We start from the raw sequence: 17,654 nt of genomic DNA, 5'->3' as shown, positions 1-17,654 counted from the left end.
CAGGAGTTTCACTTGGTTGGATTGGTTTCAATCTGATTCGATGAACACATTGGGTGTAATTCGTATTTACTTTTCGAATGATGTAATTAGAATCAGTAAGGGCTTTTTCCACTTTATATAGCGGGAACCATTTCTGTACTTGGGAAGCTATTACTGTTGATTGTTCTAGTAGCTTAGGATTCAAAAGTAAACAGAATGATAACTCCAGAATTGGTTTCGCTGAAGCTTTTTTATCATAATACTTCTTGTACTTCAGGTAAGCAGTCGTTAATTTTTCTTTGTTTTCTCCATACTTTTGCATCATGGCGTCTTGCAGTTCATTAACAAAATCACAATTTACAGCTACTGCATCCATTACTTTTCTGGAGAACCGTATGTCAAGGGGTTTTATGGGTTCTCTGCCATGGAATAAAGTTGAAGGACAACAATTTGTTGCTGAATGATATGAAGTATTATGAATAAAGGTTGCAAGAGGAACATATTTATGCCAGTCTTTCCATTGTTCTTCTGTATTAAGTTTCAGAATTCGTTTCAGTGGTCCGTGAGATCGTTCTACTGCTCCAATAGTCTGAGGGTGCTTTAGTGAGGCATGTTTTAACTTTACTTCTAGTAAACTTGCTTATTCTGACATTAATTCAGAAGTAAAGTTAGTTCCTAAGTCACTAAGTATTGTTTGAGGAATGTAGCTGTGTTGGATGAACACCTTTACTAGTTCTCGGGCTACTGTGTCGGCATATCCGTTTGTTAATGGAACTGCGAATAGGTACTTTGTGAAGACATTTATTGCACTCAAAACATACTTATACTGCGATGACTTTAGGGGGCCTACTAAATCAATTTGGAGCATATCTCCTGGATATGATTGTAGTGAATTGACTGGTTGTAACTTTGGTGTAATGTGGCTTTTTGGTACTCTGTTAAGTTGAAGACAAGTGAGGCAGTTTTTGATGAAACTTATGAAATGTTCGGTGAAGCCTGGGTAATAGAATCGCTTTCTGAATTCTTGAATTGTTGCTTTGATGCCTAAGTGACCCGCGGTTTGTGAATTATGGAGCCTATATATAGTCTCTTTCCACAAATGCTTAGGTACACAGAATTGTTTATGAAGTACTTTTCCAGTATCATCATAAAAATTCCGGTATAAGACATTCCCTTCAAGAATTAATCTATTTAAGTGCTTGTGGTACTTTTTCAAATTTGTTGTAGCATACTTTAGGTCTGGTTGTTGATTGTTTTGTTGAAGCCAGTTTATTGCTGTTCTAATGTCTGTATCTTTTTGCTGCTCTTCTGCTAAATTAAGGCTAATTAAGTTGTCTGTAAGGTCTGGAAACTCATCTAATGGATTTGGGTACTCAATTGAATTTATTTCTGTTTTTCTTTTTAATTTAAATAGCCCTTGAAGTTCTGTTACTGGTAAGTTACTTTGACGTTTTTTGTAGTCTTCATAATATCCCAATTTTTTGAGAAAGTTAACTTCTTCACTATTTATTTCGTCACTAAAGTTCTCAGTATCAAGTAATACGTTCAGTTCCATATCAGGATTTTGTGCTTCAGTATCTATTTCTATTTCTCTGACTGGAATTCTATCTGTTAACTTTAAAGACATTGTTGCTGTTTTGTCATTCTCCATTCGGGAGAGGAAGTCTGCGGCATAATTAGCGCGTCCTGGAATGTGAGCAATTACTATGTTAAAAGCGAGTATTCTGTCTAAACAATTCCAAAGTGATGGCGGTATTACTTTTGACTGGAAGAATTGTGTGAGGCTTTTGTTGTCAGTTAATATTATTACTTGTTTGCTTGATCCCCAAATGTAGTGTGAGAAGTAGTCCAGCGCGTAGTAAAAAGCTAGGAACTCTTTGTAATAAATTGAGAACTTTAATTGCGTAGCATTAAACAAATGCGATCCAAACGAAACGGGAGCGTATGTTTTCTTTTCTTTCTTTCCTGTTTCATTTACGTAGTCTTCCACCATTAGTACAAAACCTGCACCGAGGTAACTAGCGTCGCAAAGAATTACACACTGTAGTCCTGGTTTTGGCAATCGCAAAGTTACATTCGTTGCTTCCATTAGATCCTTCTTTATTACTTCTAATGCTTTTACATGTTCTTCTGTGGTTTCTATTACTGCATCCTTCTTCAGGAGCTTGTAAAATGACATTAGTTTTTCACCTAAGTTAGGAATGTAATTTCGGAAGAATTGCGTGAAGCCGATTAATCGTTTTACTTGTTTTGTTGTTTTCGGCATTTTAAATTTATCAAGAAATTTCGTGATTTTTGATTTCTCTGGTGATATTCCTTCTGCACTGATGTTATTTCCGAGGAATTTCATTGTGTCAGTTGCTATTTCACACATTTCGGGTGACAATTTTAATCCAGATTGACGTATACACGTAAAAATTTCTCGTAAAGAGGGTACCAATTGTTAAAAATCTGTTACTGCATTTCCAATATCATCCATAAACTGGGTACAATTTCCTGAAGCTAAGCATGGGTCCAAGTAATGTCTAATAAAGGAACTAAATCCTGTTACTGACTTATTCAATCCTTGTGCAAGACATTTATATGCATAGGTTCTCGAAGCGAAGTTAAATGCTAGCAGTTGCACTGATACATCGTCTGCCATTTGCACACAGTGATATGCTTGAGAACAATCAAGTTTTGTGAACAATTTTTTCCCGGCAAAGTAATTTATTGCGTCACTCATGTTTGAAATCGGGAAATTCGTATTCACGTAGTCATTTTTCAACAAGTGGTTTACTTTTCTCAAGTCAATTAATAGTCTAAGTCTTCCTGAATTCTTTCGTTGTGCGAAAAGTGGACTACTATATCTTGATTGAGACAAAGTTGTTATCAGTCCGTAATAATGCATTAGTGCGAGCTCTACTTGTAGCTCATTTCTCAAATGGACGGGCGTTGGAGGGCCTTGTTCGTAAATTGGTATGCTTCTTTCTGGAGTTAATTTTATTTTTAAATCTGTATTATATCCAACGTCAAATCTGTGTTTCGCAAAAATATCACTGAATTCGACTAGTAGTTCCCCTACTACCGCTTTTTGCTCATCATTGAGGGCTGATTTTTCCCACGGAAACTTGCTCAAAAATGTTATTTTATCCTGATGGTTACCCTTAGGATCTAATTTCTCAATTTCTTGCAGTTTTAGCAGTTGCTCATAGATATCTCTCTGCAAGGGCGACAAGTTTGTCGGATCTGGGCACGTTTCAGGCGTTGGGAACCATAGTTTTTCATATTCTGGTGCCGGCTTTGCTGGTTGGGCCTTTCTTTTTGGCGTATCTGTGACTTGAATTAATTGATTTATTTCTGTTAAATAATTTTCGCTCATTTTTGCCACATTAATTAATTGAGGATCTACTTCTAACAACTTTTCAGCTTGGTCTGATGTTAAGAATGAAAATTTGGCTATTTCTTCGCCTTTATTTATGGTAATTTGGTGATCGGTAATGTTCAGGACATAGATGTACAGAATGTTATTTTCAGCAACTTTACTTAAAGAGGATGTTAATATTACTTCACTGTCTTTTTCAAATATTTCGTTTGGAATTATTACCCCACAGAGGTCAGTGAATGATTCTAATTTATCATAAAGCTTACATTCTAATACTGATTGTTGATTTGGCTGTAGGACTTGCTTTTTCTGAGTATAAACTCCGAATTTTTTACGTTTTACCACTCTTCTAGGTTGCTTTTCTGGCTTTATTTCGTTTATTTGTAGTGTTTGATCAGGGAATTTAATGTAGCTTTGTCCTGGGCAGATGCTTCCTTTATGTTTAACGAAGAATGGGTTGCCTAGGATTACAGGAGTTGTGACAATTAATACAAGGAAATCTTCTGTAAATGTTTGTGTGCCCAATTTAAATGTAATTTTAATTGCTTTATCAATTTTAACTATGTTGCCGTTTGCCATTTTAACTTTATCTAGATCAGGTTTTTCTATTTCTGTTATTGAGTTAATATTTGTGTTAATTATTTCCTTGTAGAATTCACGACTTATCACATTTGCAAATGCTCCTGTATCGACTAGTGCGCGTCTTTCTAATTCTCCATTAAATTTAACTTTAACATAGGACAATGTTCTGCCTAAAAGTGGGACAATGCTGAATAATTGCTGAACATGTGGTGTTGGCTTTGGTGCGGATTGAGGTACTTGTGTTGGGAGTTGCACAGAATTATTAACTTTACTTTTATTATTATTACTTTTGCGTTTTCTACGCTTTTTGTTACTTTTAATATAAACTGGCTCTATTACTTTATCTAAACTAGGACTAGACGTGCTTTCGTTATAATAGTTAACTGAGTTTTTATAATTTTTATTTTGTTTTTTAAAGTTGGGTGGCTTCATTAGTTTTTTTGTTGATTAAATGGGAAATTCATACCTCTCATATTTCTGCTTTGGAGTGCACCAGCACGACTAAATTCTTTTGCTTTTTGCATTCCATATCGGTCTTGTGCTGGACTATCGTAAACTATACCCTGTCTAAGAAGGTTTTGAGGGGTATTTTTCGTTGGGAACCGGTAAACTGGTCTATTAACATAAGCTGGATGAACAAATGGGGGACTGTCTGAAGGTTCGGTCCAATAATTACGAGTTTGTGGCTGTTCGTTATAATGAAACGGTCTAGGGGCATTAAATTGTGGTCTAAACTCTCGGTAATTATTAGCACGAGGGGCATACTGTTGCTGGGGCCGATAGTTTTGCTGAACTGGACGGTAATTAGACTGATATTGAGGGTAATTTGGTCGATAATTTTGGTATTGGGGGCGGAAATTTTGTCTATAACTTTGTTTATAAACTTGCTGTGGATAATGTGGTGTAAAAATATTAACTGGGTCTTGTTCTGGTGGCTTATTTTTAGGTGCTATTCTCTGCTCAAGTTTCTGCTCAAGTTCTTTCTGATTATTTGAAATAGTAGCTATTGCTTTTAACATTTTATCAGTATTTGATTCAGTTATTTCATTAAATCCGTCGTCAAAGTACTCTTCTCTGTTACACATCTCCCTTATTGCAATCTGTTGGCTAGCTAAGGTGCATAATTGATCAATGGTATCTGTATCTGGCCTTTCTAAAAGCTTAGGCTTAAGCCAGTTTGGCATTGACTTAATAAAGAAGCGCTTTATTTGCTCATTTTTTCGATTTTCTGACATCTGTAGGGCAGAATCTCTTGCTGCTGTCTCTCTTTCGAATCTACGAGCCTCTGGGTCACCTGCTCCTGCTGGCGCTACTACTATTTCAGGTGCTGGATATGCTTTATTGGCTTCAGTTCTTAACTTTACTAAGAAATTTTTAACAGTGTCTGTTTTTGGATTAAACTTTTGATTCTCTAACTTTATAATTCTGATCTCTCTCAAGTCATCCTGCGTGAAACTATTTCTTAGAGCTGTTATACTGTCTTCGAAGACTAGTCTGGTAGCCTCTGGTAGGGTTAAGAAGTATCGTAAAGCATCTCCTTTTAAATGTAATTGCAAAAAATTCGCTTGTTGCGCGGCTGCGATTGCTGCAACTCCGATTGCACCTGTTATTAGTTGTTCAAACTCGTTAAAATTGTCCGTTTCTGATCCGGAAAAAGGCGTGATGTTGATCTGCGCGTGTGCCATTTTGCTTTTTACCCGATTAGATTATATACTTTTCGTTCAATCAGTCTTACTTTCGTTCTAAAGTATTAAATAGCACACTTAACTTAACTTAATGGAGAGATTAAGGGGTTTTAAGAGATGAAAACAGTTAAATGAATAGCACAAGAATATCAGAAAAGAAACTACTGAAACCATTCGTTCAGAAAGTAACAAAGAAGGGCTGCTTATAAGCCTATTCCTAAAGCTCCGGTCGAATCGTCAGACTTATATCGTTGAAGCCGTATGGGCCGCCGAAGTCTCACCTCTAAAGAGTGCCCCTTAGTTTAGGAAAATTCGTGGGGACCACGACCGCACAGGCCTTGTGGAAGCTGCACTCAAATAGGCAACAGCATAATTGACCGAAGTCACTGTTTGATTCATTAACCTCCGGAGCTGGGCGGGGAAATAAAATATGATTGTTTTTTATTTTTGTTTAAACTTTGTTTTGCCCTCTTTTTAGTTAATAATTAAGTGATGGTTTCAGTAATTTATTATTCTGATGTTATCTGATAATCAGTGATGATGTTATCAAGGTTAATATCTCTGTCAGATTGAAGTTTGTTACGAATAAGGCCAAATTTGCGAACTTTTTGATTTAGACTTTTTGCTGTCCAATAAATTGCAACACGTTTATCATCTTTATCTAGCACATAAATTACAATGGATTTATAAAATGAAGAGGAAAAAGCGGTTACTATCTGAGCTTGCGTTTTACGGTTGTTTTGGGTATAATTAAGGTGGTTTCCTTCAATATGTTCAACAAAATTGGGGGAAGAGCGACAATTATTAATAGCGGGGAGAATTTGTTCTTTATAAATTGACATAAATAAAGCACCAAAATTAATTTTACAAATTCATTTACTCACAATATCCTCGTTTGCAAATACCCTGTGTTGTTTTTGTCCGTTGTGGCGGCTGTGGTTGAGTTTGTTCCAGTTATTGTGCACTCAAACACTTTTGCATTGCCGTTGCATTTAGTCCACAGAGACACAAACACAGTTTCCACCCATTCTTTCCTTTGTTACTGCTTTTTGTGTTATCATCTTGCTCGGAAAGGAAGTGCTGGATGTGGTTCTGGATGATTGGAGGCTCTTAAGGTAATGAAGAAGAAGAGAAGAAAGAAAACAACAGAATAAAGAAAGGAAATATCGAAAATATCAAGGAATTAATCGAATTATTGGTCCTTTAAACTGGAAAACAGTTAATAACTCCTGTCACCATGTTACGCACTGATTTTAGTAGTGTTCCTCGTGGTGTTATTGAGGTTTATATTAGAAGTAATTAACTTGAATAATTGGCATTTTACAAGGACTTATTTTGGTGTTTCACAGTGCGATTTTTAGCAGATACATTTTGAATAAAATTAGCTAGTAATAGCCTTTTATTGAGCGGTTCAGATGCGTGATATATCCACTAGTTTGCCTTGCATTTTAGTGTTAAGTTAGTCGCTATTTCTTCTGTAACTAAGTTTACCAAACTTGGAGGTTTTCAAGAGAATTTCCAGTTCAATCTTTAATTATTTTTAGCAAGAATTATTTAATAATTTTAACAAGAAGTTTCTCAAGTTTATCAAGTTTTATAAGATGATAGGCAACTGATTGTCAGGCTGGTTCTCCGGTGTTCTGGTGATAGTGGGTTCCGCAGGACTGCCTCGAGTTGTATTGGTCCTTCGCAAATATTTACTGATTTTCAAGTAGGGCGATTTCCGGCTTTTGTACGTCTCTTGGTGTTTGTTCAGTACATATACAATTCCGTATTAGCACCTACTTTATCAGAATAATTACTTCACCAAGTACATAATCTCTCATGAAGTTATTTACTGATTATGTGAATTTATCTTCAAGAAACTCAAAAAAGTAAATATTGAGGCTTTTAGGCACTTGAAGTGTTTGCTAGTAAAACTGTCAATCTGCGGTTGTTTTTCATAAACATAAACAAATTAGGGGTTACAGGCCTAGATGGAAATATTAGCTATATATGGCCTTGAAACTAACTGAATATGAACTAATTTATAGCACTTATTTATGGATATTTAAGGAATATCATCACGAAACTATAAGGAACGAACATTTGTATCTGTGCGGTAATTTGTCTGATCAGCAATATTGGGATAGTATTTCGGATATTTGTCGAAAATTTTCGTTGAATTTGTTGATATTCTATGAAATTCACAATTTTTCGGCTAATTTTCCATTCGGCTAATTTTCCTTTCGGCTAATATTCACGGCACCATACTAGGAGTTGAGTTGCTGCCCCCGAGTTGACCGACTACCGTCTTAGGGGAGAGGATTTCTTTTAATTACCCTCGTTAAAAATTTTAACGGCCACTTCTCATATGAAAGGAAGAAATGCAGTTTATACGTGATTGAAAAATTGCATACAATGATTATTTTTCAGACAGTCTCGAACGCCTCATACTGTTAAAATTACTATATGCCCCTGGAAAATTTTTATTGAACCAATTTTCAAAAACCCACCTGCATTGCATTTATTATTCGAATTGGGTTGTTTTCATCCAATGCTTCTACACAGTGATAGAAGATGCAGTTGATTGTTTCCTAAAAGCAGAAACTTGCATTGATTTAAGAACAAATTGTAACTGAATTAATCTCAAACATGCCTTAAGAACAAATACTTCGTCTGAAGAAAGAGCATTGAGCTTGCCCTCCAGATATTCGACATCTACTCGGAGCAAGAAAAGAGTGTTCCAAAAATTTGTTACTCCCTTAGATGGATCCAAGCCCTGAAATAAGGAACATTAATGTGGTTTCTTCTTTCGGATCTATTCTGCCCCCCCCCCCCCAGCTTAGTAAGTATAAATCTTTTATGACCCCCCAGGCGCACGTGCTATTTTTTTACATAGTAACGTGCTATATAACAACATATAATTTGTAACTGGGGTCATAAAAACACTGGGGGGGCCGAAACAGAATAGATCCATTCTTGCCAATGACAACTATTTTTGACGTCAATTACATTTCTATAATTACCAAACCTTTAGGAAATCATCGTAGATTTTTGAGAACATTGACACCTGCGGTTTCGCTGCTACCATTTTTATCTGAAACGAAATAGGTTAGAAACTCTCATATAACTTAGTAGCTGCGGGCTAATCGCTGTCAAACTACCGCAGCGCCGCCGTATAGCTTCAGACGTAGGTAGCTTAAGCTTAAGGCTGCTAGCCTGTGGAAGTGTCGGGGTCTAGAAAGGGGGGGGGGGTCAAAGCGTTCCAAAATAATGAAGCTACACCTCAGTAATGTAGTAAGAAAACATAAAGAGGGAGTATGATCCAATGGACGGAACAATGAGCACCTATAAGAAAACGCATTCTTAAGAAAACTCATAAGAACAATGAGGTTACCTATAAGAAAACGCATTCTTTTTAAAATTGTTCTGATGGGTCATCGTCTGGTTCACCATCCGCAGAGGGTTCCAGACTATCTTAACTTGCTGGTATCTCGAAATGGCCAAGTTATCAACATATTTACAACTTTCAAACTCCCAACTTTGAAGACAGCTTTCGTAAAAAGATCATTCAGTTTTGCAGTCCCTTGCGAATGGAATCGACTTCCTTTTAAATCAAAATTTTACCAAACAAAAACGCCTTCAGAAAGAAGCTTGAAACTTTTTTGTTCTAAGAATATAATTGTACAGCAGGTTTGAGGATGTAAATAGTGCTTAAACCAAAAATAATAATCCTAATAATGGCGAAATTAGATTAGTCAAACAAACAGCCTCCCTTCTTCAACCACAGCTCACATCGAAACATCAACTAATTTGCGGGGGAATTGGGGCTTCAGAAGTAGGTAGCTGAAGCTTATAGCCTATGAAAGTGTCGGGGTCTAGAAAGGGGGGGGGGTCAAAGCGTTCCAAAATAATGAAGCTACACCTTAGTAATGTAGTAAGAAAACATAAAGAGGGAGTATGATCCAATGGACGGAACAATGAGCACCCACTATGAAACATCACAGCAGCGTATTTAAATACACCGCAGAAATGCACCGTATTTAAACTTATAGCAATATGCTAGGCTCTATGAGCCGCGTCAAAGCGTTGAATTAGTACTATATTAATTAGGTTTCTAGACTTCCCACACAACAACACAAGTATTATCAACCTCAGTTACGCTGCTGTGATAATTCAGTGGGGGCTCACGGCTTCGTCCATCGTTTATATCAGCCACCCGCGCAGTATGTTATTTCTTTAGTTTATTGAGACTGGTAATACGAAGAAAGAAGTTAAATTAGAAATTAGTAACAGGCAGAGGAATGGTTAAAACAGGCAGAGAAATGTTTAAAACATAACTCCGACTACGGGGGGTCTTTCACTGCACGGTTCCCCTGCGGCCTGAGCGATGTGCAGGGGAGGGAATTGGGGAGGGTGGGGGTCAAACTCTAACAAACGCCCTTCATACCATGACTCCCGCCCTCTTCGCGCTAACTGTTTATCCCATTTTAAGAAAAAAAATTGAGAAAAAAATTAGGTAAATTAAAAAATGCCCTTCCCCAACACTGGTTGAATATTGACTGGTCCGGAGCCCTCTCAGCACTACGTCTTCATAAAGCATTTCGTATTGTTTGATTCTATCAAAAAATGATAATATATACAAACATCAGCAGAGGAAGTAAAATAAAAGACAGATAGCATTAGAAAACAAACAAATCAAGACGATAGTGGATGAGTCACACTAACAACCTCCCTTCTTCAACCACAGCTCCCATCGAAGCATCTACTATTTGGCGCATACTAAACGTCCTTGACCTACGAATGCAGAGGATAGAACTCCTCAAGAGAGCGAAGCCGGTTTTTGTCCTTAGATATGATATGATATCAGCGCTGTCCTCTTTTCGCGCCGAACTTTGATGCTAGTTTTTTCAGCTCTTTTGAAGCTGATGGGCCAGCTCCACCATCGCATGCGAAGACAGCTGGACAGAATGTTGCTTTCTCAATCTGTTACTTTTGGACAATATTTTTTCTTTTTAATATGTTCATGGTACTTGTAGGCTTCGCTACTGCTTTCAGGGCAAATTTTTGCCAGCGGGTTGAAAATTTTCACAACAAAATAGGTTTCATTGAACCTCGAATCCCAAATTCCGTTCGCCTTGATATCTGATCTTGCATCATCATCAGTTGTCGTTGATTTAAGAGCAAAGGTTTCCCCTTCCAACGGCTGAAGATGAGGTTCGATCTTGACATCATGGCAGACATCACCTAACAAGTCCGTAAAAAATCGCGGAGTTCATTATGCCTCATGTGCGTATATTCTCCGTTCGGGTAGTGGAGGGCACGTTCCAGAGTGAAGTTTTCCTTGCATGCTTATAGTTATGGCATCTTCACTGGGTCCCAGCCATAGCGAAAAGCAATGCCATCACGAAACTCGCTTTTCGTTAGGTCGAAGTGATATCTCTTCAATGGCATAGGTTTCAACCAGCTTGATGCACCCTTTTCACAAGCTAAAGTCAAGTGAGCGAAACTCGTTTTTTTTTCAATTTGCTCTTAATTCTCGTCTTCTTTGATTTGATAGCAAGCTTTTTCTCCTTTCTATTTCATGTATGATATGTTGTTTTAGTTCAGCTTCGGCAAGAGATAGAGATAAGGGGCTTGACAGTTAAACTGGTCATTCATATTCCATAACATGAGGCGCTCTTCATGTTTAAGGATGTTCAACCCACCCTCCCTTATGGGCAACGAAACGATATCCCTGTATTTTGGATTGTAGGTGGAATTCTTTAATAGATTAGGTGATAACTCATCGCTGATTGATTTCTCACATTCTTTTAGAAAGTCTTCAATATTGGGTGTTGTGCGTGCTAATAAGGTCAATTTGTGCTGAACAGATGTGAATGATTTATAAACATTTTGAGGTGAAACATTGGCCTGAGCGGCCAGCTTTTTTAACAACGATTTCTGCCGTTTTATTGATCTTTCTAAAACTTCTCACTGAATTATTGGAACCTATTACACTACAAAAAATGCTACAACCGTCAACTATTTCGACTTTGCCATTAAAAATAATCGGCTTTGCTTTTTCAAGAAGATGGTAAGCGAAAGAAGAACAGTGTTTTTCCAATGAGTCAAAACTCTTTTTCAAGTTATCAAGAGAACCGACATTGTTACCATCGTCTGCATGCCATGCTTGATCGGTGAAGCAGTCGTCAAGAAGTTCAATTAAAGGGATATTGGCATTTTCATACATCGACATCGCAAGGGGTTGTACATTGGGTCGCCTTGGGTTGTATCTTCCTGACAGAATATTATTCGTTTGTTAATAAACAAATTTGATGGTTCACGGTATGAATTACATATAAAATGATAGAGAGAAGGGCATAATTTCCCGATGTTTCGTAAGGCTAGATCACGGTTGAGACTATTGAAAGCGTTATTTGCGTCAATAAGCAAGATCGCCTCCGTATCTGTGTCTTTAAAAGCAGCTCTTAATGAATGGATTGAGGGTCTTCAGGTCTAAAAAAGGAGTGGGGGTCACCACATCCCAAAATAAGGAAGGAATAAAAGAAACAGAATTTATAACTTTAAAACAGAAAATTTGAACCGCGTGAGTATCGTATTCACGAGAAGAGCGAGACAAAATCAAAAGCCAACTCATATTTGACAAACGCATTGCATAGAAATTAGTCAATGTCAAACGAATCATGTGACTGCTAGCAAGATGTCTTTTTCATATAAAAAATTAATGTTTAGATGCCTGTTCAGTACAATGGTCAAAACGCACCTCGAGTACACCATTCCAATTTTGTCCGCACAGAGGCAAAATTGTATTACCAAGCTGGAGGATGTTCAACGTCGTGCAACAAGAAAAGTCTTGGGTCTCAGGCACCTCAGCTATGAGGACTGTCTCAGAAGACTCGAAATGCCCACTGTGGCCTACAGAGGACTGCTTGGCATCATTATAGAAAAACTCAAAATCCTGAATCCCTCAATTGGACACGAAATTTGCCAAAGACTCCCGTACAGAGCCGATACTACCCCGGGTCGAGGTGTCACCGCCATTCAACGCAAAATTGTGTAAGATAAGCGGTGGATGCGGTGAAGTTACATGAATCAGGCGGTGAATCCGGTGAGAAAAAACTTTATCGCCTGGTAGCGCTGAAATTACATAATTTCACCACTGAATTTAGTGGTGAAATTACATAAATTCACCGCTTCGGAAAAAAGTGTCCAAATTATGTAAGATAAGCGGTGAAATTACATAAATTCACCGCTCAACTTAGTGGTGAACTTACATAAATTCACCGCTTAGAAAAAATTGTTAAAGATGTTTGAGATCAGCAAAGAATGCGTTGAAACTAATGGTGAGTGTGGGAGGAATTGTAAGATTTGCCTTCCCACTAAAACTACCCCTTAATCTTACATCTTTTTGACACTTTTTCTAAGCGGTGAATTTATGTAATTTCACCACTAGAGTAAGCTGTGAACTTACAAAAATTCACCACATTTCACCGCTAAAATATGTAATTTCACCGCTAAAATTGCAAATCTTACAAAAATTCACCGCGCATGTTTTGCGGAAAGTAGAGTGAATTCGATTTATAATCAAACAAAAAATAATACAATTTAGTAAGAGATGGCGCAGTGGAAGAAGAAGTGGATGACATTCAGGAGGTGAGAGGTTCGGAACATTGTAAGGGCGGTGAAATTACATATTTTAGCGGTGAATTGTGGTGAAATTTTGCAAGATATCTGCTTAGTCTAGCGGTGAACTTACATAGTTTCACCGCATTTAGTAGTAGTAGTAGTAGTAGGAGAGTCTTTAGGGTCGGAGCCCTCGGGTGTGGAACCCTTCAGTTTTCGTTTGGCACGAGTTTTTTCATTGGATTGCAGATTCCACAGTTGCATAGATGTCTCCAGGTGCAGCTGTCGAGTTCGTTGTAGCTTCTGTGGAAATAGTTTTGGTACATCTCTGTCAGAAGTTTCTTCGTCATTGGCTTCTCCGTTGTCCTACTGATGATGTTGAATAGCTTTGTGGCTCTGAAGAAAAAATTTTCGTCTGATTTATGTAGTCGGTGTTTGGGGAGTTCAAATTCCTGCTTTTGTCTTGTTTCGTTTTCTTTTCGCTTTGGCAGTTTGTCTTCGGGGACGTAGTAATTGCCTTCTAGGATTGAGAGGAGATAGAGGACATCGTGCATTTCCATGTACATGGAGAGTGGGAGTATTTTCAGCGTTTCGAGTCTTTGATGGTATTCGTCGTTTCCACCGCATATCCACTTTGTTGCCTTTTGCTGGATCTTCTCGATTGATTTCATGTCAGTCTTCGAAGGGTACCAGACTTGGGAGGCGTAAGTGAGTACGGGCACTACGTATCCTATGTAAGCGTTCAGTTTCGTTTCCATTGAGGTTCTGCTCGAAACATTTCGTTTGAGTGTGTAGAAGGCTTTCCACGCTTTGGTTGTTCTAAGTTGGCAGTTTGCGCTCCAAGAGAGATTTCGAGACATTACGACTCCGAGATGTTTTTGGGTGGCAACGGTTTCAAGACCTGCTTCGTCACGCTGGGCTAGATCCCCTCTGATGAGGAGAGTTTTACTTTTGCTAACATTTAGGTCCATATGGTTTGCTTTGCTCCATTTCTGTATTTCCCCGAGAGTGGTCTCGCATTCGTGTTCACCGTGGGTAATTGCTTTGAAATCATCCGGGTATCCGAAGGCCGGGATGTCTGAGATTTCTTCGGGGAGATCGTCAATGTAGATGATGAACATCAGAGGCCCCAAAATTGATCCCTGAGGTACTCCGCTGGTTACATTTCTGGTCTTTGATTTGCTTGTTCCAATTTTGACGCGTTGCGTTCGGTTTGTGAGATAGCTTTCGAGTAGTTGGAGTAGCTTTCCTCCGAGGCCAATGTTTTCGAGCTTCTGGATGAGTCTTTTGTGCGCTACTTTGTCAAAGGCTTTTCTGAAGTCAACATACAGAGTTCGAATGTCATTGCATTTTTTCGATTCAAGTTGCTGGTATAGTTCGTCTGTGAAGAGGATGAGTTGAAGTACTGCTGATCGTTTCTTTCTGAAACCGTGTTGGGAGTCAGAGAGGGTTCTTTCTATTGGTGGGTAAAGCCGTTCGAAGATGACTTTCTCGAAGACTTTTGAGACGTTCTTCAATAGACTTATTGGTCGATACTGTGTGATGTCTGCTTTGTCGTTTTCTTTGTAGATCGGGGTGATCTCACTTGTTTTCCAGCTCTCTGGGAATTTTCCTTTATTAAGGCAGGTTTGGAAGATAAGTTTGAGAGATTTTGCCAAAGCTGGGGCGTTTTTTAAGATTATATTTCTGATGTTGTCTGGGCCGCACGCTTTGTTTGCCTGGAGGCCCAACAGTTGTCTTTCGATTTCTTCTTCAGAAATTCTGAGGTAGTTGAGTCTCTGTTTTGGGTAGACTGAGGGTTCGTTGATTTTACCATCTTTGGTGAAAACGTCGGAGAAGAAGTCGTTGAAGAGATTGCACTTTTCACTATCGGTTGTGGCTGTTTTCTTTGTTTCTTGTCCATTTTGCACAACATTGTAGTACATTTCATCGGGGAAGTGTTTTGATTTGCGTAGGGATTTCAGGTATTTCTGTAGATCAGACATTCGGCGGCTTTTGAAGAGTTTGTCTTCGTAGACCGCCTGATCTGTCAGGATTTGCTCATTGAGGAGTTTTTCGCGTCGTTTTATCTTTATCAGGAGGTTGAGGGTCGGTGCTCTCTCGTATTTTCTTTTCATCGTTCCGAGGATCTTGAGTTCGTGTGATGTGGCAGAGGAAATCCATGGGGGAAGGTTTGCTCGGTGCTGGGTGACACGGGGGATTAGTATCTCAATTATCTTTTCGATCCATAGGTACCATTGGTCAACAAGTTCATCGACGTTGCTGAAGCAGTAGGGTGAAAAGGGATGGTCTCTGATGTGGCTGTTAAATTCTTTCCAGTCCACCTTGTGATATGCATGTTTCACTTTGGGGGCTGGATTCGTAGCTGATATGTCGATGGAAATGGTTGTCCGGAATGCTTGATGGTCGGAGCATCTCTTTCCGTTGATTGAGTATTCCCGTGTTAGGTTTTTGTCGACTTCGGCAAGTTCAATGCTGTCAGGAGATTGGGTGAGGCATACATCCAGTGATTGATTTCGTTTGCAAGGCAGAATTTGCTGTAGTTGGTGGGTTTCAAAGTTGTTGAGAAGCGAAAGTTCGTAGTCATCATCTGAGAGCATGCTGTTCCAATCAGCTCCAGGGAGGTTGAGATCGCCGCTGACAATTAAGGTGTAACTATCCCGTTGTTTCATCTGTTTTTCGATTTCTTCCAGGGTTTCGTGGATTTGACTGGCTGGTGCCCTGTAAGGGCTAGATTTAGGAGGGTTGTACATGCAGCAAATTACAAGTGATTCAGTTGGAGTTTGTAACGCAATCGATACACTTTCCGAGTGCGTTGTGTTTTTCAGTCTGTAGTGAGGAATGTCTTTCACCGCAATGAGAACTCCTCCGTGTTTTGAGTTATGGTTTTCAGTAGGTCGGTCAGTTCTGTGGATTGTGTATCCAGTAAGGAAGAGTGCATTGTCAAGTACATCGCTTGTTAACCAGGTTTCCGTGAGACAGAGTACATCGTAGTTCCTCTTTGCTATTTCATTGGCAAGGATTTGTCGCCTTTAGAAGTCAAGCAGACTTCGCACATTGAAACTGAGTATTTGGAGTTTGTTTTTATTTTGTAGTCAATTTTGTTCCGGAGGTGAGCTGCTGCCAGTAGGAGTGACATCAACGTCAATCCATTTCTTGTTTTCTTTTTTCTGCAGTTTCAGATTGCGAATTCGCAAGTCTTTTAGGGCTATTTTCTCGACATCTATGAGGTATCTGCGCTTGATCAACAGAGCATTTTCAAGCTTTTTCTCGTCCGGACTGAGTTCTCGGCTCACGAAAATTGGTTTATCGTAGGTTGCAAGTTTGTGGGCGGACAGCAGGACAAGTCGCCGATGATGTTCACTGGAGAATTTTGCAATTATAGTTCTCGTTTTCTCATTTTCGTAGGTTCCAACGCGTTTTACATCATCCATTGGGCAGTCGATATCCATGTGGGCGAGGATTTCCTTTACTTTCAGAACATCTTCATCATAACGCTCTCTGGCGGTTTTTCCGGAGGATTCGGGAATCCCTCGGAAGCGTACCCCATCGAATGTTGGCTTTTCTCGGATGATCGGCTGTGCTGGTTGACGCACGGCTGGTTTTGTCGGCTCGGGCGGAGGGGACTTGATTTCCGCTCGGATTTTGGATATCTCAGATTTGACTTCATCGAAGCTCTTTGCTATTTCCGCCACGTCCGGGGATTCTCTGCTGGATGCCAAGTTGTCTAGAACTCGGTCTCGTTGGTTGTTCTGCACACAGTCGTTACATATGAGCAAAACATTTTGTCGGATTTCCTGTAGTCCATATATGGCTTTTTCACTCATTCCACTGCATTTCGGGGTCAGGTGCATGGAGTCGCCACACGAGACACAGTTGAACACTGCACTTTTGTTACTGATGGGGAAGGAGCACGTTTTGCAGGTGCTTTCAGGTTTTGATCGAGTCATCTCGGTTGCTTTATAAACCAGTCGCAATTCCGAGGTAACAATTGAAACCTCCGGATTCACTGACGGGTTTATACCTCAACCGAGGGGGTGACTTTCCAACACAGATCCGCGATCCCAAAGCAAGCTAATTGCTCCTGGATTCACAGGATTTGATAGGAAACTACGAGGAAATTACACAATTCCGCGATCCTAAGACAATAAATGTCTCCGGGTTCACAGGAAGTGTGATTTAGGGGAACGTAAGTACTATTACTGAGGTTTCCTTACTAATTTCTGATTGCGATCCTGAGATAACAAGACCTCCAGGTTCACTAACCAGAAAAAAGAAAAGAAAAAATCAGAAAAACAGTGACTTACTCTGTTTACTCTTGCTGTTCTGCTTTCTTGCTTTCCCGCTTCTTCTTTCTGTCCTTTTGGCGTTTGTTCGGTTTCTTCTTTGCCGGCTTCTTCGATCGCTTCTTCTTGATCAGCTTTCGAAGATTTCGA

At 39.1% G+C, this 17,654-nt stretch overlaps 2 protein-coding genes across 2 annotated transcripts in view; one reads left to right on the top strand and one right to left on the bottom strand.

Annotated features, from left to right (window-relative positions):
• Positions 1-17,654, top strand: part of LOC142341319 (uncharacterized) — a 151,685-nt gene that overhangs the window by 39,530 nt on the left and 94,501 nt on the right. The gene's annotated exons all lie outside the window — the stretch shown is intronic.
• LOC142341320 (uncharacterized) lies at positions 13,428-15,971 on the bottom strand. The gene has a single exon (XM_075392245.1). The coding sequence runs from the start codon at positions 15,969-15,971 to the stop codon at positions 13,428-13,430; it is 2,544 nt and encodes an 847-aa protein (XP_075248360.1).

This window comes from Convolutriloba macropyga, chromosome 6 (genome assembly GCF_964194025.1).
Source record: "Convolutriloba macropyga chromosome 6, txConMacr16.3, whole genome shotgun sequence".
Classification (NCBI taxonomy): Eukaryota; Metazoa; Xenacoelomorpha; order Acoela; family Convolutidae; genus Convolutriloba; species Convolutriloba macropyga.
The sequence above is the reverse complement of the archived record's forward strand: the minus strand, read 5'-3'. Positions and strand labels throughout refer to the sequence as shown.